Below are 21,569 nucleotides of genomic sequence, written 5' to 3'. Positions count from 1 at the left end.
TCTCTGGAAAAAGCTGTTCCTCCATTATCTCAAGTGGATTAGAGCAGCCCGAAGGCCTCTTGATAAGAGGCAGTCAGTGGACAGAAAGAGACATAGCACGTACTGGTGGAGCCCAGCTACCAGAGGTGACTTTCTCTGGTCGGGCTGCACGGAATGATGGCCAGAGGGTCAGCGCTTGAAGCAATTCGAGAAAGCAAAAGCAGCGCCGGGAGCCCTGGCAAAGAGCTTTCAAACCCTATAGAAAGCCTAACTGCAATAAAAAATGATCATTTTTTTCTGCAGCTGCCTGACGCCCCACAGCCACCGCGGCCCCGCGCACCCAGCGGCCCTCCCTTGCCAGAAGCCGCGCCGTCCCCACGGACGGCTCCAGGACCCCGCGCTGCGGCAGCCCTCAGACCGCCGCCTCCGGCTTCGCGGCGCCGAGCCCGGGCTCAGCTCGGGGCCGGTATCGGCAGCGGCGGGGCTCGGCCTGCGCGTCAGGTGACGCGGGTCGCGGCGCCGCGCTCTCCGCCCAGCGGCGAGCGGGGGAAGGGAGCGGCGGCGGCGGCGCGGGGCCGTGTGGCGGCGGCGCGGCACCTGGGCTCCCCCCGAGGCCGCCGGCAGGCAGAGGGGCTCTCGCAGCCTCTCGCAGCCCCGGCGGGGAGCGCGGCCGGCATGAGCCAGGTGCCGAGGAAGTTGCCCCAGGAGGAGGGGGACGAGGAGGAGGAAGAGGAGGAGGAGATCGTGGGCTTGGCGGGCTACGCCGACGGGGCCGAGTCCTTCTCGGACGGGGACGCGGAGAGCGGCGGCGATGAGGCGTGTGAGTGCTGCCAGCCGCGGCCGGTGCGGGCGTGGGGCGGGGGAGCAGGCCTCCGTGGGGCCGGGAGGAGCCGCGCCGGGAGCCGCGCGGGCGGCGGGGTCAGCGGGAGCGGGGGGGGCTGCCGGGGGCTGAGCGAAGGCTGCCGGGCGGCGACCGGCTGCGCGGGGGGGGGAGAAACGCAGACAAAGCGCTGCGGGGAGGGGGATGGTCCCCTCGCACGCGTTTCCCCGTCTGGTCGAGATGCGAGCCGGCCGTGCCGGGGAGGGGTGCTGCCGGCTATAAAAGGCAGCGGCGGCCCCGCGCTGGCAGGCAGCTGCCGGTGTCAGTCGTCGGGTTTGCAGGCTCGGCCCGGGGCCCGCGGGTGCTGGTCGGCGGGGATGGGTGCGGGGGATGCGGGCGTCCCGAGGGGAGCAGCGCCGCTCCGCAGGGAGAGGCGCGCCGGCTCAGAGCCTGTTGCTCTCGTTCTGAGCGTAGGTTTGGGAACGCTGCTTCGCTCGGGAGCTCGGAGGGCTCTGGGGACGTCCATGTGAAATGAGAATTGCTTTCTAATAATTGCAGAACAAAGGGCTGCGTGCTGTAAGGCTACGTGCTGGTTAGCCTTTCCTCAGAAAGCCCAGTCCTGCGAGCTGCCGTGGGGGCTGACTGACTCCCACAGTTTGGGGGCAGTCGAAGCTCCAAGCTCGGGCGTGGGGCTGTAAGGACGCTGGGATGCCGGAGATGTAACTGAAACTAATTGATGTCTTGTGTGAAGCTGCTGAGGAATCGCCTTCATTTTGATGCAGAGAGAATGTATTTCAGTGCATTTATTTAGTACTAAACCGACAGCACCTTCTGCAGAGAAGTAATCCATTTTCTGCTCTCGGAGGAATTTATTTGGAAATTTTTAAATGGGAGCTTTATTAAATTGCTAAAAAATGGCAATTGCTTCTTCACAGTAACATGAGAATATTGTACCTAATGAAAACAAACCTTGACATCCTGAATAGCAGGCAAGTGAAGAGACCTCTCCACTCCAGGGCTAACAAAGGCTTATTGTACCAGCCATACCCCCTGCTCTTCTGCTTGGTTCTGAAGTCTCTGGAGAGAAAAGAGGGGGTTGATCTGGACTTTGTGTGTCTGAAACTGGCCTCGGGGCAAGGGGCTTTCCTTTTCCCAGTTTCTATCCTATTTCTTCCTGCTTTTGTACAGTAAGCAGTCTGAAATACAGTATCCCAGCCTCCACGTGTGGCTGTTGAAAGTGAAGGGAGAAGCCAGGCTTCAAAGTAAAAGCATAATTTGTGCACGTAGGCACACAGGATATTTCAAAACGCTGTGTTGGTCATCTCTCACCCTCTGCTGTTTTCTTGACTCCAACCTGAGCTGAAATGACTGCTGTTTGTTCTCCACTTCATCTTTTGACTTTAGGCATGGGGTCATACTCAAATACCTTGAAGCACTTGGTTTACATAACACCTATTCATTGTTTGGATACTTGCATTTAAAAAGTATTTACAAGCAGAGAAACTTCCTGCAGAGTGTCCGAAGAAGTAGCTTGAAGTTGGATCCTTGCAGAGTGCTGCACCTGTGGTAGAGTAGAGCCAAGCCTTCTGGTTCTGAGTCTTTGCCCACAAGAATTTCCTTCCACCAGGCATTTCTGCAATGTTCATAAACCCACAGTAGCTGAACGGCTCTCTTGATTGCACATAAGCTTTTTCTGTTAACTTTTCAGGCTCAGGCCACTTTCAGCATTGAAGATGTGCAGTGTGTATATTTATAAGGCTATTGTCTTAAAAACTGCAAACATCACAGTCCCAGTAGTGCTGAAAATGCCATGAGTTGAATGGCCTTATGGGTACTTAAATGAAAAGTATGGGACTGGTAGTTCTCCTCTATAGAAGAGGTAAAAGCTTAAGAAAAGAATGATGTAATTGCATTAGTAGGCCAAAAAAATAATTGTTCTTAGCTCTATTAGTTAAAATGGTCTTGGAAGAGATTGTTAACGCAGTAGAATGAACAGAAATGTAACTTTCGGTTTGGCGTAGCTTGAGCAGATGAGCTTCTGTGCTTTGTACATTTGAGAACTGCGGTCTCCTTGCTGATGGGATCTAAACATGCACCTTCCAACATGGCATCCCCTTCACACGTGGCTGTGGAGCACTGATAGACCCAGGCTTCTGAAAAATAATTGTAGCTGATGTGGAATTTAGGATGGGTTTCAACAACTGTTAATTATTTTAAACATTCTGGCCGTACGTTATTCATTCTGTTTGTGTCCTGGTGAAACAGACCAGCTATGTGCAGTTCCCAACTCTTCACAGCTGGGCTCTTCTTTGTGTTGCAATGCACACGAATAACACTCCACAAATGCGCACTACCTGCTGTTAAAGAAATTTTGTCAGGAATTGAGTCCTTCTGTGTTGTGAAAGGGCTTTGGGGTTTGTTAAAATTAATTTGTGGATACTTCAAAGGCTTTAGCTTCTAGCCAGAGTGTTCTTTGTGGCTGCTTAGTGGAGTTGAAATGTGAAGGAGAACTGTTGGTATGTGCTAGAAACTGGCATTTTATGACTATGCAAAAGTGAATGAAGTAGGAAACGTGTCTCATCTGATGACATGGAAAATTATCTTTCCCATTATGGAACAGAGAATAGTTTAATGTTTCTCATGCATAGTATATTCTTGCTTAGTAACCCAATCTGGGAAGTTGCGAGGATACATCTACTGACATTGCTATGGCAAATTAAAGGAGTTGTCATGTACTCTGGAAAGGAATGTGGGCAGGCAGTGTATCATCCAATTCCTTTACATATAAGGTAATCTTCTAACTCCCTCTCCAAGGAAAGTGCTACAGCAGCTCTGCTATCTAGTCAGGTTTGGATGATATTAATTCACATTTCCCTGTCTTTGAACTGGCAGAATTTCAAGAGCTAAGTAGCACTCCTACTAGTAGAAGAGACAGCGTTCACTCTACTTGCTAGTAACTGTTTGCACTTCCAACTCTGTTCTTTAATACGGTTTTAATATGATTCTTTTCTAGTAAGTATTACAGTTCATAAAAACACGTCTACATGGGAAAACATAATATAGCAACAATTTAAAACTCCAAGTTATTTTAAATATTTTTTTTAGGTACCTGTGCATTTTTTTGGCCTATTTCTTAAAGAAGTAGCTACCCTGTCTTCTTGCTGTCTCATTACTTGTCAGAACTTTGGGAACTACTGGCCACCTACACTAGAATTTGAAGGAAAGAAGTCTCAAATATGATTGAGTTTGTGCAGGCTTGATGAAAGGTAGCGCTGAGAGGAGGCTCCAGTGAAAGTGTTCTCAGAGACAGGCAAGCAGATGGATGCATGCTGCGGCAGTACTTGGCTGCCTGGTGCACGCCTGTGTGCTGTTGAGGCGTGTGGTCAGCTCCAGATCAGCCACAGCATGTCACATCAGTTTTTTGGAGGGTATGTCATAAGACATACAGGGAAGTTGGTGTTACTGTGGTGGGGAGAGGAAAGGGAAACAGTACACAGCCACAGCAAACCAGACTTGGTAGGTTCTGTTATGAACCGAGCAAAGTGGAGTTTTTTTTATAATTCTTTGGAACATGCAATAAAGCATCAACCCAAAGTCTGGTTTTTGTATGCATTTTGAAAATAATGTATTCAAACTAGTTCTTGTAAAGCTTTGACTAAGTTATTTTCCCTTCAGGTAGTCAAGATGTAGATTGCAGGATGTATGGATGCATGAACATTAATAAATCATTGTATTTTTAGCAGCTGTAGAGAATCTGTGCATTAAGGAGAGTGGAGTGAAAGAAGCTGTTAAATCTTACTCCTTTGGTTTGCTTTGTTGACAAGACTGCGCCCCGCAGAACGTAATGAATGCTGTCACATTGTCTTAGAGCAGAGGCTTATTATTCCTCTCTTTCTTGGTTTGAAGTATCTTAGGCACATATTTCATGCAGTCACAGAATGATATTATTGCTCACGTTGACAGGAAGGGTAGAGCAGTGTGTCAACTGTAGTTAATTACTTCCTAAATATTGCTGCCTGACGATCAGCTGCTGTTGTCCATTGTTGCATTAGGGGGATGAGAACCTTACGGTCCCCAGCAGCTTGCTGCTATTTTGCTTGAAGGATTTCATCTGCGTGCTGCTCCAGGTTGGCAGTGTCCTGTAGGTGAGGCATGACAAAGCACAGTACGTGGAAATAACTGCCAAGGCCTGCCAAAATGCCCAGGATCTCAAAGATCAGTGGTCTGTCAGTCACTGTGGTACCAGGGACTCACGGTGAGAGCCGTAAGTACTGGTGAGCCAGCAGGTGGTGCAATTCCAAATTCACCTTAGCAGAAAATGAGTAAGAAATGCAATTTCCCTCTGCCTTGAATTAGGTTGGACAGTCTGTTATGCAGTAGGTAGGAGAAGGCGTGCCTGGCATCTTGTGTGCTTGGCTTGTTGTATGGTCTACGTTTTAAACCTGACTGCTGTGTGCCGAGAGCCTTATTCTGCAGATCGAGCGTTGGCATTTTGTGTTGCTTATGTTTGGTCCTGCAAACAGGATATCATAGTATTATTTTAAAACTTTTTTCCACTATATTTAGCACTAGGTTCAGCTCAGCATCACGGGACATTTCAAAGTTACAGACCTACTACATTTTAGTAAGAGATTAGACTGACGTAGCTATCTTAATTAGACATTCCTGAAACTGAAATGGGTGTGATCTCCAGTGTGAAAGGCTATATAGTCATATCCATATATCAATATAGTTTATTCCTCTAAGTCTCTTTATGCTGATATAACTGCATCATCCCTGAAACATGTTAACTTTTAGTTGCATGAGTTTCAAATTACAGTAGGTAACACAACTGAATAACGGTGTTTTCAGGTCTTTGTTTTGCAGATAGGCAAGGGTTATCCTGTAATCTTATTTATTGGATAACAACTTTGTATAGACTGTAACACAAATTATTTAACAGCAGGTGAAATCATAATGGCCTTAGAAATGGACTTCTCTTGAGCTCAGTTCTGTGCTTTAAGTCCCAACAGGAGAAGATGTGTGCCTGCTGAGTTGTCCTCTTCCTATGGCTCTTGGGATGTGTGATTCCTTTGCTTAGAGGAAGGAAGGAAGCCTTTGTGTAGCTTTACAATGTCACACAAATGTAACTAACACAAGCTCACTTCTTGCTTCCAGAAGCATGATCTAGCTGTTGGTTGACAGAGGTATTTGTTACTGGATACTCTTTTTTTAAAGTTGAGTTAGAATGTTTTATTGTGTTACAATAAAATTACATATGTGAGGATGGCCGTGGGATAAAATAATTTTCATGTACAAACTAAGCATGCTGTCTGCAGCTTCTGCTATGGGTGAAAAGTAGTTTTTCTTAGTCCACTCAGGGGCAAAGAATCCAGGCCAAAATGTCTGCAGTTCCCTCAGTTTAAAAATCAGTAATGTTTGCATAAATCCAACTCAGAATGTCATGAAAATAAATGTCAGATTCATGTCATCTGTCAGTTACTCATTAATTATGTTGCTATAGTATGTTACTCTTCTTCTTGTATGATTTTATTCAGTTTTGGATTTCAATGATCCCTTCAGTACTGAAGTTAAGCCACGAATCCTGCTCATGGGTTTGAGAAGAAGTGGGAAGTCTTCCATTCAGAAAGTTGTCTTTCACAAAATGTCACCAAATGAGACCCTCTTCTTGGAAAGCACAAACAAAATCTGCAGAGAGGATGTATCCAACAGCTCCTTTGTCAACTTTCAGATATGGGATTTTCCTGGGCAGATTGACTTCTTTGACCCCACATTTGACTATGAGATGATTTTCAGAGGCACTGGAGCACTAATATTTGTTATTGACTCTCAGGTAAAAAAAAACAAAAACAAAAACAAAAGTGTGTATGGGGTTGCATTTAAGCTACCTTTATCTTTTTTTTTTAGCAACATACAAGTGGAAAACATAGATTCTTCAAAGCAAATAAATAACTTATGGTTACAAAAGCACATTTACAGGAAGTCATTAAAACTTAAAGAGCTGGTTGGCTATTTTTAATCTCCCTTTGCAAGATGTTTAAAACAGTTAACTGCTTTAACATTGCAAGGTTCTTGTTCAGTCTCCCAAGTGCTGACAGCTTAAGGTCAGTGCACATGATGGATACAAGCTCAGTTTTCTACTATAAGAAATAAAGAACCTAAGATATTGTTAATCTGTAGCATTATCTAAAAGTAATTACTGTAATATTTTAGATATTTTGCACATCTTTCCTGCAGTTTTTATTTTTCCTTCATTAGGATGATTATATGGAAGCATTAGCTCGGCTGCATCTTACTGTGACCAGAGCATATAAAGTGAATCCAGACATCAACTTTGAAATCTTTATCCATAAAGTGGATGGCTTATCTGATGATCACAAGATTGAAACACAAAGAGATATTCACCAGAGGGCAAATGATGACCTTGCAGATGCTGGATTGGAGAAAATTCATCTCAGGTGAGAAAAGCTGCTGTACAAAAAATCTTAAGTTGGAGAGAAGCTGTTTATTTAACAAGTTAATATTTTCTGTTCTCTTGAAGTAGCAAGCAGAAAGATTTTGACATATGAAGGAAAAAGTCACAGATAATTTGTTTGGCTCAGGTCAAATGCAGTATCTTATTTCTGAGTGGTCTTGAAAAGCAAGGTAAGGAGCAGAAATGCTTAAAAACGGATGACAAATGTCAGAGTCCTGACAGTTTTTGTTGCAGATTCTGTCTTGAAATTAGAAGTATGGGCAGTGGAAACCTGTAGAATGCATATGCCATCCACATCACTTTTGTCTTCGAAACTGCTCCTTGTCTCACCGTCATCTCCCAGTCACTAGTTCTCATTGTTGCAGCCTCCTCAGAGCAACTTGGGAAGGCAAAGAGAGAGCACCTGTCTTGTATCTGATGATAAAGCAAATGATTGTAGCAAACAGTTAAAAACAGTGAACTTCTATAGACTAGAAACTAGGGAGACATCAAGTTTCCATATTATTTTTAGTGCTTATAGCCAAGTACAAATAGATGTATAGAAAGATACTGTTTTATGAACCTGTCAACACTTAAGAGCTCTTAAAAACTTGACTGCATTGTGCATTGTAAAATGTGTCCAGCTTTCAAAAAATTAAGCCACACTACCTATGTTCAGTAATGTTCCTCTTCTGCAATTTGAAAAATGTTTTCTAAGATTACATTATGAAGGGGAATTACATCATGAAGTCCTACATCAGGTGCTCATTTGCATTGTTTAGGTGTTTTGTTGTTGTCTGCTTTTTATATGGAGGTATGCATTGCTGTAGCAAGTATAATTGTGAGAATTTAGTTTCCGTATGAAGGCCTGTGCTTCAGTCATAACATGTGACTTTTGATCACAAGGAGTAATTGCATAATTGTAGGCACTTGCTGTTTGACAATATTTCGTTTCACTCATAATATGAAAGGTGCATCATGTTCACAGTATGTAACTAAAAGAAAAATCTGGTGATTTTTTTTTTTCCAGCTTTTATCTGACAAGCATATATGATCATTCTATATTTGAAGCATTTAGCAAAGTGGTACAGAAACTGATTCCACAGCTCCCAACACTGGAAAATCTGCTTAACATCTTTATTTCAGTAAGTACTTGCTACGTGTTTTGTCTATAGATGAAGCTATGACCATCATGCACACTGAAATATCCTATTTGCTGCCTTCTGAGAGATTGTGAGCAACGTGAACATTCAGAGGAATTATCAAAATATAGTTGAAATGCACTCACATGAAGCTAGGCCTCCCTTCCTTGTCTGACAGTATTGCTGAACTGCTGAGGTACAGCATTTTATGAGTGAAAATGGCACATAAAGTGCATTAGCAGTCATAGAATCATAGAATCACAAGGTTGGAAAGGACCTACAGGAACATCCAGTCCAACCATCCTCCCACTACTGCTGCTACCACAAGCATTAAACCGTATCTCATAGCTCCTCATCCAGACACCTCTTGAACACTGCCAGGGACGGCATCTCCACCACCTCCCTGGGCAGCCATTCCAGTGCCTGACCACTCTCTGAGAGAAAAAGTCATTGCTTTCCTGCTTTTAAGTTCATTTGAGTGTTACAAAAGCCTGTGCTGTATGCAGTTTTTAAAGTAGTACTCGAAATTTGTGTTGATAAATTCTTAAAGGAGCGTCATCTGGTCTGACTTTTTATGTAAGAGAACTGTCTATAGTACTACCTAGAATTTATTCTATTTTGCATTGAGATTTATCTCTCTTACGAAAATGTAGTCTTAACATTTTGGAGGTAGAGTCCACCACAGCTTTCACAGCTTCCACAGTTACTTCCAAGGCCAGTTAGGGAACTTTGTATATCTAACATCCTGCTGTTGCTGTGGAGGTAATTGCTTGTTTTACTGTTCCTGAATGTATGGTCTGTTCCCTTTCTTTATGCTGGTTGTTACACCTGCCTGTTCCCTTATGGAGTCACTCTGACACATAGTCATACAGGAGAAGACTGTCCAGTTCTTTTGCCTGTTTCATTTAGTCAAAAGCAGCTCATGAAGGAAACCAACATACTCTTTTTGTGGCCCAAGGTTAGAAACGGGGACATGTGACAATGAGGAATGGGAAACACATTAAGTAGTTGTGAGAAAGGAGAGTTTCCCCCCCTTTTCTTGATGCATTAGTTCAGATCCTAGCGGCTCCTGGAACTGTACCCGTTCTTGTACCTCGCATTAGCATTAGTCAAACTTTAGTTTCCAAACAAGGCATTTTGGCTTGCCTTTTTGTGATTCTGAAGTCATGAAATTATTTAATATCATTCAACAGCCTGTAGGATAAAATAAGACTTCACAGTTTCTCAGTGTGGGGTGTGAAAATTGGGAGAGAGTGTGGTTGGCTGTTTTGCTGAAAGGGAGAGCTAGGATTAAAGAAGTGTCTTTCCCAAATTTATTTTCTTACTATTAGGCAACCAATTCATAAGGAATGGTTTATGACAAAGATCTCATTCCAAGAAAATGGCTGTACTGAATGCCAGTTGTCATCCAGCCCTTCATTCTACTTGGGGTAGAAAAGTAATGATGAAAGGGTGATGATTATAGTTCTGAAGCAGTTAGGTATTATTTTGGATATGCTATATAGTATTAATGAGAAAGCTGGCTGAATGATAATCTTCGTAATTCCAGAACTGCCCTGGTTACTCATATCACGAGTCTGATCTCTGTCTAGGGTCTTCTCACTGTTTGCAGTTGCTGAAAAGTTTATACCAAACCACTACATGACTCGAGCATGAGCTGTTTCCTTAATGACAACTGTTGTTTGTGCATCTGGGGCACCCAGACTGAAGGCCCCATAATATCTAGAGTATCAGATATGACTGGTTGGGCAGAACAACTCATTCAAATGAATGGGAAATTTAGAGAAGTGTTCCTGAGAGATAAGCTATTTCCTCTGCCCCTAGGGCCAAGAGTCTCAACCTGTTTCTTAGCTCCAAGTAGAACGTAACAGTCAGTGACATAGAACAAGATGCAGCTGCTTCACTGTGTGCTCAGAAAGCCTGCTTTCTGCTTAGAAGAGCATCTTTCATCTGTAGACAGTAGGCTCAGAATGACTCTTACTTGCAACCATAGGAAGACTAAACATCATTCTGTGGTGTAGAATTAGTGGGCGCCTCTTTAGCAACTCAGTGACAACAAATCAGGTTAGGAATCTTGACACAGATTTTGTTCATGCCTTACTTCAGGAAGCCAGTGTATCGGTTATCAGAATGTGGGTGTGTTGGTGTTCTAGTTTGGGTTTGAAGCAATATTCATGAGGATGTGCTTTCATTTATGCCATAAAGACTTCCAACACAAAAGCTGGTGATTACAGAAATAGATCTGTGATCACCCTTGAGTTCACCTCAGGTTTTTAACCAACTTTTATAGTCCCACAGTGTGTTAGCTCATACAGCTTGTGCATTTGATCATTATAATACTGCTTCTATGTTCTTTAGTCCAACTGCCTGAAAAACAAAATAACTAAAGAATGGTTTGGTGTTTAAAACTCATGTGAATTTTGGCTAACATCAGCTTCCTAAAGAGGGATGTCTGTTTTTCTTATCCCTATGGCCTTACCAGGTAGTCAAGATGTGTGATGTGGGAATGTGTAAAAACTTCTTTTTAGGGCCAGTTTCTGACTTAGTCTCCATACTTTCAAGAAGGAGAAAGATAAGCCCATTTATCTAATCTAACAGTTGATTTCTCACTGTCATTTTTGCTATCTGTGTGTTAATGATGCCTCTATTGTATAGTAAGCTTTACCCAAAGCTCCCTGTCTTCTTATGGCTTCATAATTATTGTTTTTACTGTTATGTTGATAAATATCCTCACAAACATTGTGGCAAATCTTTTGATTTTGTAATTTAAGGCATACTAAAAACTCCAGCAAATAAAATCAGAGAGCTCTTGCTGGTACAATTTAGTGGTTATCACTGGCAGCCCAGCCTACCCTTTTGTAGAGGTTTCTGTCACCATACAAAGTTAAACAGAAGGAGTCTTGCCAGTTTCTCAGCAGATCCTACCATAGTGTATCAGTTTCAAGTTAATGCAACAATGATTTAAGATGCCAAGTTTTACCCTACTACCATGTGTAATAGCTGGCATGGCAGACATTTCAAGATGAAAACCTTTTAAACTGCCACTGCAAGTGTTGACAGGCTGCAGTTGCTAGAGTTCTGAGATGGGTACATCGCTTCTCATTGTTAAATGATACAATATTGTCACTGACATCTTAATATTTTAAGGTACTTATATATGCAACTGATTTTCTTCTTACGTAATATAAAATTTTATAATCGACTCTTCTAGAATGACACTGCAGGGCTCAAGCTCCAATCTCTTTTGTTTAAAAGTACTTTTCTTTCTAAGGAATATATTCAGATGGTATTTACAGGTAAATTGTGATTAATCTTATTCGACTACAACTGTAGAAGTATGTGAAGTGCTGTCAGAATTTATGTATTGTTTGAATATTATAATTGCACAGCTATTAAATGTGGACAGAATAACCAAAAAAAATACACATACAGTTTTGTTCTTAATTCTCAAAAAATGTAGATTCATAGAACCAAATGAGCTGAGCAGGACCTTTAGAGGTCAGCTCCTGCTGAAAGTCAAGCTACTGTGTGCATGGGGCTGGGTCCAGTTCAGCTTTGTGTATCTCTAAAGATACCAACTCCACAACGTGCTCCCAGTGCTTGACCACTCTTATGCTAAAAAAAGTGTTTGTTGTTGTTTGGATTTTTTTGTGTGTGTGTTTTGCTTTTTGTTTTTTTTTTTTTAAGATAGAATTTCAGTTTGTCTTTTGCCTCTTGCCCTTCAACACTTGTTCTGAGAAGAGTTTGGACCTGTCTTCTGCACATCCTTCCAGAGGGGGTTTATAGACAGCAGTGTGCCGCCTTTTCCTCGGACTGCATAATCCCAGTTCTCTGAGAGTCTCTTTGTCATCATGTGCTTCAGCTCATGTACATAGGGTATCCAGAGAGTATACTTTCTCTTGAATATTTTTTTCTATTAATGACCTAAAGAAATGAGCCACTCATGAACTCTTTTTCCATGATTAAATGCAAGAAATTCACCTCTGTTACCACTGTGAATGAATATTTCCGACTTATTTGGATGTCCAGCAGTGGAAGAATTAATACCTAAGGTTGAAGTCTTTCTGCTTATTATGGGGAATTTGGAAAGTGTGAGGGTCACTTTAGACTCTAATTATGTGTTATTCACTTGCAAAAGAAAGAAGAAAACTTCTATAATTACAAAGGCTGAAACTATTATAAGTTGGTATGGGTTTTCAGAGTGTTTTTGACAGTTACAAAACAGTTATAGCAAGAGTCTCAAATCCTACTAAAAGGAGACCCATATATGGAAAAAATACAGTTTAAAGGGAGAAGATTCCTTCTGTTCTGTGTGTCTGGATTCCGAAGCATATTTGTCAGCTTGATCTTCAGCTATACTGGGAAGTTGTCTTTTGCGTTCATGCTGGGACAGCTGCCCAGGTGCAAAGTCTTGATATGACCACACAAAGCTACTGTTTTCAGTTTTCAGTACACGTGGTGTTTTTTTATTCCCACTCTAGAAGACAGAGGCTTATGGCAGTTTGCCTTATCTACACCAAGAGTATAAGCCGAAACTGAGCTAGCATTCCTGCCTACCATCTGAGAGTTGCAGATATAATACATGTTCAGTACTGAGAGAGTCTTGATTAGCTTGGCAGGATGACAGGAGCATAGATGCTGTCACATTAGCAAGCCTTAAACATGTCTTTAACGACAAATTCTATATGAAAACTGAAAAGGCACCATCAAAATACTGATCTTTTTCCTGTGATTCTGAATAAAAAATGTTCTGAGGAACTATGCAGTAGAACAGCTACTGATTTCTCAGTTTCCTTGAGGAATTAGTTCCTGATTCCTACTGTCTTTGTCAATTTTTTTTCTTTGTTTTCACCATCCTATACATCCAGTTAGAATAACTTTAAATTACAGTTTCTTTTTATGTCCATTTCTACAATCAGAAAAAGCACCCCAGAAGCTTGATCTTGGAATTTTTTTTAATCTTGAGTTTTACACTGAAAACAAGTGTAATTTATTCTAGAGAGGAAATTTGGGAACCTAACTTCTATTAAAGACAGAAGCATATAGAAGGTCTGTAGCCATCACAGCTTGCTACAAATATGTCATTGCTCAAAATGAGCTTGACTGCAAATTAACTCCTACTTAACCTTACATTTTGTGCAGTAGGCAAGTAGGGAAACAGAAAATCTTGGTACTAATCAAACATAGGGCTTATATTTCATTTTTCTTTCTTTCTTCAATAGAATTCTGGGATTGAGAAAGCATTTTTATTTGATGTAGTAAGTAAGATCTATATTGCAACGGACAGCACTCCAGTGGATATGCAAACTTACGAGCTCTGCTGTGATATGATAGATGTTGTGATTGACATTTCTTGTATATATGGGTAAGTATTTTTTTTTCTTTTTTTTTTTTCATGAAGCTATGTACCTAGAATCTGAATGACCTCAAAATAAGAATTATGTAGATGTAAAAATAATGAGAATGAGTAAGGGAGAAGGAGGAAATTAAGGGCCTCTTAGGTGCAGATCACCTGCTAGCAACAGTGTTCCTTGCCTGGCTTCTCTTGCGAGCACCTTCCTCTATGTGAGTAATTTATTTTTTGTGGGAAGGAGTAGGAAGTAGCCATCCTAAAGAAAAAGGAAATATTAACCATCTTTTTGTTCCCTAGGGCCAAATTCAACAGAAGGATGTCTCTCATTTAAAATAAATAATTAAATGTGAGGTTGTATGTAGTTGTGTTTAATAGCTAATCGCCTCTGCGGGCCTTAAAGAGCTGCTTCACTCTTCCATCAGTTTTTTGCTTGTCCTCTTTTCCCTGCACAAAATTTGTATATTTCAGCTTCCTATCCTTTAGTGATTGGAGAACTCTCACAGAATGGCTTAGGTTGGAGCAGACCTTAAAGATCATCGAGTTCCAACCCACCTGCCATGGGCAGAGTTGTCAGTCACTGGATCAGGCTGCCCAGGATCCCATCCAACCCAGCCTTGAATGCTTCCAGAGATGGGACATCCACAACCTCTCTGGGCAACCTATTCCACCACTTTAGCACCCTCTGAGTAAAAAAATTCTTCCTAGCGCCAAACCCTCTTGCCTTCAACCTTTCTTAATAAGAAGGGTTCTCTGGCCCTCTGGTCATCTTCATGGCCCTCCTCTGGACCCACTGCAGCAGCTCCACATCCTTCCTGTTCTGGGGGATGCAGGCTTGGACTCAGTATAGATGGGGCCTCATGGGGGCAGAGTAGAGAGGGATAATTCCCCTCCCTCACCCTGCTGGCTACGCCTCATTTGATGCAGCCCAGGATACTACTGGCCTTCCAGGCTGCAGTAGCACTCTGCTGGTTCACGTCCAGCTTTTCGTCCATCAAAACCCCCAAGTCCTTCTGCACAGGGCTGCTCTCAATGAGTTTTTCTCCCAGTCTGTATTCCTATCTGGGATTTTCTTGACCCAAGTGCAGCACTTGTATTTGGCTTTGTTAAACCTCATTAGATTCTTATGTGTTCGCTTACTGAGTATGTCCAGGTCCCTCTGGACAGTGTCCCTCCCTTCTGTTGTGTTAGCTGCACTACTCAGCTTGATGCCATCAACTTTCCTTGCAAGTTATGTTGGTGTTTCAAATGGCTTGGCCCAGTGCAATGCTAGCTATTCCTGGGAAAGGCAGGGGTGCATTAAGTATTAGTGCATTAAGGTATATAGAATTGGAGGCTAAACCACAGTATCTGCTTCTGAAAATGTGGTAGTCTTCAGTAGTCTGAAATTCTTACCTGTTTTTATAGATTTTTTTATAGATCTTTGAGAAGGTATGGGGGAAAATCCTGGTGCAGGTGTACAATAACCATTACAACAGCAAAAGAACAACAGATTGTTGAATACTTCTGTAAAATTTATTCAGTTGTATGTTCTGCTGTATCTTTTAGATTTTAGATTTGATCTCTGAACTGTACAAGAACTTGTGTTTTACAGAGTTTTACAATGAAGGATTCTGATTCTGTAGCCTTTTTTGTATGTGTGGAGAGAAAGATACAGTTCTGTGGTTCAAAATTATTATCTGTAGAATACAACAGGGAGGCATTCTAGTCAGTTTCATTCTGCCACTGTCTCTTGTGTAATCATTTAGCATTTGTCATAGAAACCTGCCTGTCAATGTTTTTAGCTGCAAACTAAAAGCATGATATTGGAATTAATTTATTGTCCTCTGTTCCTGGAACATCTGTGAAACCTGTTGCCTTAAAATATTATCAATGCTAATTATTCTGGGAGATTGGTGATAACTACCCATTTAAGAAGATCTCACAAGCACATACCTGGAAATACTTTTAACTCATCTGATGCCTTATCTTGTTTGTTTGTTTGAATATTGCCTTTCAGGCTTAAAGATGATGGCACTGGAACTCCGTATGACAAAGAATCAATGGCAATCATAAAACTGAACAATACAACTGTCCTTTATTTAAAAGAAGTAACAAAATTCCTTGCTCTTGTTTGCTTTGTGAGAGAAGAAAGCTTTGAGAGAAAAGGTATTTACCTCTTTCTAATATTACATTATTTTACCTTGTACAAACAAACTAATGAATAACTCTGATTGCCATTAGCTGATCCATTCTCTAGCTGTATCACAAATATTACAAATACAGCTTGATAGAGCTTACATAATATGGTTAAAGGCGTGAAGTATTGTGCTGACATTAAGATGAAATCAAAAATACATTGGACTGCTTTCTGATAAGAAAGCATACAGTTTACATTCATTGCAATGAAGCTTCCATCTGCAACAGTAGAATGTGTCAATTTATCTTGGCTAGCGTTGCTTTGTACCTATTGGCACTAGCATATGAGTTTGGAACAGCTTGTGTGCCATAACCAAGAGATAAGTATTGAAACTAGCTGATAGAAATATGTTCTCGCTTTTCTTGTCTTTGAAAGTAGGCTTTTAAAAAAACTGCATATTTGGGATTAGGCAGCATTTACATTTTGTAGCTGAAGTACCTAACATTTCTTATCCTGCCCTGATCCTAGTCAAGGTCAACACCGAAAGCTTAGTTAATTACCACATTGCTTAGTTGGTGTGGTGTTCACTGAATTACAGGGCTTCAAATGTCCCAAGACTGGAAAGGAACGGTGGAAAAATGAGCCATCATTTTGGCTTGTGATCCATTTCTTGTGATACTAATTCACCAGTCAGTGTCGTCGTGTTTGTGAATGCAGTACTCAAGCCATCTCTGCTGAACTGTTTGACAGGCTGTTTAGCTTTTATTTTATAGAACTTTACCTGGTCAAATTTCTCTCACGTATCTGTACCACTGTTACTATCTTTGAAAGTTAGCTGCTGCCCATGTTGGTTTTGCTGTAAGCATTAAAAAGTTTTACTGTAACACTAACAGGACTGTTTCAGAAAAGACACCATCTTGAGCAAATACTTGTTATGCTTTGTGTCAAACTGTTGTGTCTGCATAATTTGGGACAGTTTGTACTGAAGTCAATATTCATGAGCAGTATGGTTTGGTATTTTAATGCAGTTTTATTTTAGTGTCTCGAAACTTCAACTGAGTTCTCTGTCTGAATTCAAGGGAGAAGGGAAGCAATTTCTGGAAAAAAAGAAAGTATAACATGTTGGGTATGAACTATTTCAAATTTGCATCGTCTCCTGTTAAGGAAATTGAGATGGAAACCACAACATTGGGAAAGTTTATGGCAATTAACCCTGTCCAAAATTTTAAAACTGTATGGCAGTATTAAACAATTTATAGCACCCAATAAATTTTCTGATTGACTACCAGTATGGCTTTACAGCTTTTCTGTGGGATCACAGTCAGCCCACTCACACGGTAATTTTAACTGCCTAGTATATATGTATGTAATCTAACAACATGACTGTTGTGCTAGTTTTCAGTTAGGGTGTAAAATGAAGTATAAGTGGTTTTTGGTACTGCTATTTGGTAATATAGCTGCAGAGTATCTGTTTCCAAATTTATATATTATAAAAAAAATACTAATTTTTTTTTTACTGCTAGATGATATGTTTTTTTATCATGGTTCTTTTGTGAGGTAAAGTTGCAAAATGACACCGTAATTTGGGAAAGAGTTTAATTTATATTGTAGTATCCTGAGTGTTTCTCCAAAGCTCTTTCTTAAGTTAAAGCTTTCCTATCTGCCAAAGTACTTCTCTTTGTGTTCTCTTAAGACCAATATGTGCAGTTAATACAGGATATAACAAGAAACTGTGATGCTCACTGAATTACTAGTATTTATTAAATTTACTTCTGCTTAGCACAGAAAAAAATTGCCTGGAGAATTCACTGATTATGACCTCGAGCAAGAATGTGGTATTTTAGTAAATGTAGAATAAAATCAAATTTGTGATTACTTCATTTGTGTAAATGTTTTTATTAATATGGAAAACATTTCTGTCTCTGTAGGATTAATAGACTACAATTTCCATTGTTTTCGAAAAGCCATACAAGAAGTATTTGAAGTAAGAATGAAAGTAGTAAGATCTCGAAAACATCAAAGTCATGTGCAAAAAAATAAGAGACCCACTCCTAATGGGACACCAAGAATGCCACTGTAACTGAGGTTTTCTGGCACTGTGGCGAGCTAAGATTTCATGAAGTTGATGTGACTTCTGCATCTCATTGCACTGAGTGAAGAGGAAAACCAATGGGACTGATGTATTACATGAATTTTCCCTGAACGTTCAGAAAGCACTGTTTAAATATTTTTATCCAATCAGTTTTTTTAATATAGTGAGCACTTTGAGCAAAATGTTGTATATATAAGCATTGAGGTGAACACTTGTAAGAAGTTTCTTAATATATGCTGTAAACCTTTTTCATGCCATATTAAGAAAAAACAGCTGTGACAGAAATACTGGGTACATAATTTGCACTTTTTCATGTTTTCCTTGTGGAGTTGGACTTTGATAAACTTAGTTTTTATGGTGATTTTGATGCATGGCGTCAGGTAAAATGTATGCTGTATTTTATTTACCTGCTACAATCAAATTGGCTAGTAAACAATTAAGAAAACTTGGTACGATGCCTTTTAAAATTTGTTACAGCTAATACCTAACATTCATACCGATCTAATTTCATATATTTTTCAATTTGTAACCTGAAAAGTAATTTTGAAGTATTACAGCAATAAGTACCTTACCAGCAATCATAACTGGTAGGTAAACATTCATAACTGGTAGGTAAATATTAGCTTTTATAAAACAGGCTTTTGGCCAAATTTCATCTGGAGTTCTTCATAACACTGGTAATGCCCTCTGGGTCTACTTTTATCATTTACCTCAGCGTATACCACTAAAATACCTTTCTATAAAGACAGTTGTTTTGTAAAATGGCTCTATGTTGCACTGGTATTTTTACAAGGTTTTGGAGGAGGGTGGTTTGTCCAAAAGATTGAATTTATGCTGCTAAATTTGTTTTGATGGCCTGCACAGTTGTGGTTGTTGCGGTGAAGAATCTGTGCATTTCAACCCTGCCATTCAGATGTACTGATGGAAGTCCTAAAGATGCAAGCACATCAGAAGTTTTCTGATTCCTTCTACTTGTGGGTACATCTGCAATTGAAATGAGTACTGGAGAAATCAACCTGTTACAGCAATCAGACTATCTTGCTACTTTTAATATATAGGAATGAGCAGATTTGTCAAAGGATCCACCAGGACATCCGAGTACTATCAGACTTTAAAAATAAGTAAAACTTTCTGAATTCTGTATTTACTGGTTTTGTTTAGTTAATGATACAAAAGTGTCATTCCTAGCTGGAAGAACAACTGCTTTTTTCTTTCTCCCCAATCCCACTGCAAACCAGTTGCGTGCACATTCCGAAGGTGTTGTCAGCAGCTGCTGGGAGTGGGAAGAGCTTGATTTGGAAAGCAGTTTGCAGTATACCAGAACTGGGCAAGGGGAGCTGCACTTCACTCAGTCATAAATTTGTCTATCCCTGCCTGAGATAGCTCTGGGATAGATGGGAGGGGAGATGGAATTTGAAAGTTTTCTTTTGGTTAAGGCAAGGAATAGTACTGAGTGTCTATTACTGAGTTACGAGCTCCCAGTGTTTTCTGGCTTTTGTTTCACAGGTTAAACTCCTTATTTTTCAACAAGTCTAAATTCAGTGGTGGTTTGAATGTAAATGCAAAGTTTCTGTATGCTGTACACATCTTGAGGTTCTATTGCACTGAATACATAAGCTGGGAGAGCCACTTGGCATTGAATGCAAAGGTTCTCCTCACAAGCATCTGCCAAAAGAGAAATCAGTACTTTCCAAGTCCCTTACTGCTGCTTAACACGCATGACTTATTTATCTTTCTGGAACAAATTGGCCATTTTGGCATGAATGTACTGAATACATGGGGAGTTCTTAGAAATAGGTGTAGGCTACTGGATGGATCTAGGCTCCAAGTCTCACTAGATCAGGAATGTAATTCTAGGAAGGTGAAAAATGTTGAGAATAAGTGTTGATCCTGGCAGCAGGGTGAAGGATAATCACGGTAGCTGTAACGAAAGCAGAGTGCTTCAGAAAGTGAAAGAGTTCAGTTTTGGTTCAGTTACCACCTGTTGTGTTAAGTGAGGGTGGCTTGGTCTGAGGCAAAGCTCTCTTCAGAGTTCACCACAGAAACGGTGGGTAAGAGCTACCCTTCCATAGCCTTCCAAACTGGACTTTTATTGAAGGGCAGCCATAATTTTTGACCATTTAGTTGAGATCCACCATTGTGACTCAGCCTCAGTCTTTTTTCGCTTCATTCTTGTCAGGTATATGTGATTTTGTGAGATGAACAACACATGCCAGCATGTATTCATTGTTAGACAACGCATTAAGAAAAGCATCTGATCACACTGGCTGTGGTATGAATACTAACTACTAAAGAATGTTGTTCCTTTATATTTGGCCTAAGATCTGTGTAGTCATGCGTACCCTTTTTCTTAGAGAGACTATCAAGTTAATTAAGCTATTCATTTACCATGAAGTTCCCTCCTGAATTTGACATCAACTGTAATGCATAATGTAGTGAAGGTGACTTTGGCTAATAAAAATAATCAAATTGGATATTATCAGAGAGAGCATAATTTTCATCAGTTTTATTACGCTTCAAATATATTTAACATTCAAGGTTAAAATGCATTCATTAGACTCTTTAAATTTGATGTTTCTCAGTTTAGGCAATGACTTGCACGTAGCATTTTTGGGTAATCGCCTTCTATTCAGTATCCCAGGTTTTCACATACTAGCTGAAGTGATTAAGCACTGAGGCATGCATGGGCTTGTTTTATTTGAAGAACAATTTTTTTCCAATCTCTTGCATTTTCTTTTTAAATTTCGTTGAGACTCTAGTTTTCATCTGAAAGGGAGGAAATACCCCATATGCTACAAGAACTAATTCTGACAAAGCAGTGTAGAGAGATATAGAAAATACAACACCAAAGAACACTTAGAATTGATGCAATAAGTCCTGAGTAGTACGATACCTCCAAAATACGTAGTCTGTTTACCATTTTTATGTATCATCACAGTTGTCTGAACATGGGAGGGGCTGTTGCAGATCTAGCAATCTTGAAAACAGTTTTAGAATAAACCCAAACCAATTCAGTATCCCACTGAACTTTTGAAGTTAGGAGCTGAATGTCTTTAAAATATCAATTCCAAAAACTTACAGTTGAGGTCCACACAGAAGAGTCAAAATACATCCCTGAACACACACTGGAAACTGGTTATTTAAAATTACACAACCACAGAATGGCTTGGGTTGGAAGAGACCTCAAAGATCATCTGGTTCCACTCCCCTACCATGGGTAGAGTTGCCAACTGCTAGATTAAGCACTAAATCATGTTTCCTCTGAGCCCCATCCAACCTGGACTCGAACACCTCCAGGGATGGGGCATCCACAACCTCTCTGGACAACCTGTGCCAGCACCTCACCTCTCTGTGGAAAAACTTTCCCCCGCCATCTAATCAAAATCTCCTCTCCTTTAGTTTAAGACCATTCCCCCTTGTCCTACCACCCATGTAAAAAGTTGATTCCACCTGTATTTATGATCGCCCCTTAAATACTGGAAGGCCACAATGAAGTCTCCCTGGAGCCCCGTCCAGACTGAATAAGCTGAGCTCCCTCAGCCTGACTGTGTAGAAGAGGTGTTCCAGTCCTCTGATTATCATCGTGGCCCTTAAAATTATGCGATATTGGAGT

General features: G+C 40.8%; 1 protein-coding gene across 1 annotated transcript; it reads left to right on the top strand.

Annotated features, from left to right (window-relative positions):
• Positions 1 to 141: 141 nt before the first annotated feature.
• RRAGD (Ras related GTP binding D) lies at positions 142 to 20,435 on the top strand. Its single transcript, XM_042862271.1, has 7 exons — positions 142 to 799; positions 6,337 to 6,632; positions 7,058 to 7,257; positions 8,284 to 8,398; positions 13,618 to 13,760; positions 15,745 to 15,893; positions 17,793 to 20,435. Exons 1-7 carry the CDS (start codon positions 154 to 156, stop codon positions 17,942 to 17,944), a joined length of 1,701 nt encoding a protein of 566 aa, XP_042718205.1. The 5' UTR covers positions 142 to 153; the 3' UTR covers positions 17,945 to 20,435.
• Positions 20,436 to 21,569: the final 1,134 nt, after the last annotated feature.

This window comes from Lagopus leucura, unplaced genomic scaffold (genome assembly GCF_019238085.1).
Source record: "Lagopus leucura isolate 7727_CA_CO unplaced genomic scaffold, USGS_WTPT01 Super-Scaffold_73, whole genome shotgun sequence".
Lineage (NCBI taxonomy): Eukaryota > Metazoa > Chordata > Aves > Galliformes > Phasianidae > Lagopus > Lagopus leucura.
Note: the sequence above shows the minus strand (reverse complement) of the source record. Positions and strands in the feature narration are given on the sequence as shown.

Coding starts and splice junctions, on each gene's coding strand:
- RRAGD (XM_042862271.1), top strand. CDS start 154: ATGATGGCCAGAGGGTCAGCGCTTGAAGCAATTCGAGAAAGCAAAAGC. Junction 800..6,336: donor GAGCGGCGGCGATGAGGCGT/GTGAGTGCTGCC, acceptor GATTTTATTCAG/TTTTGGATTTCAATGATCCC. Junction 6,633..7,057: donor TATTTGTTATTGACTCTCAG/GTAAAAAAAAAC, acceptor TTCCTTCATTAG/GATGATTATATGGAAGCATT.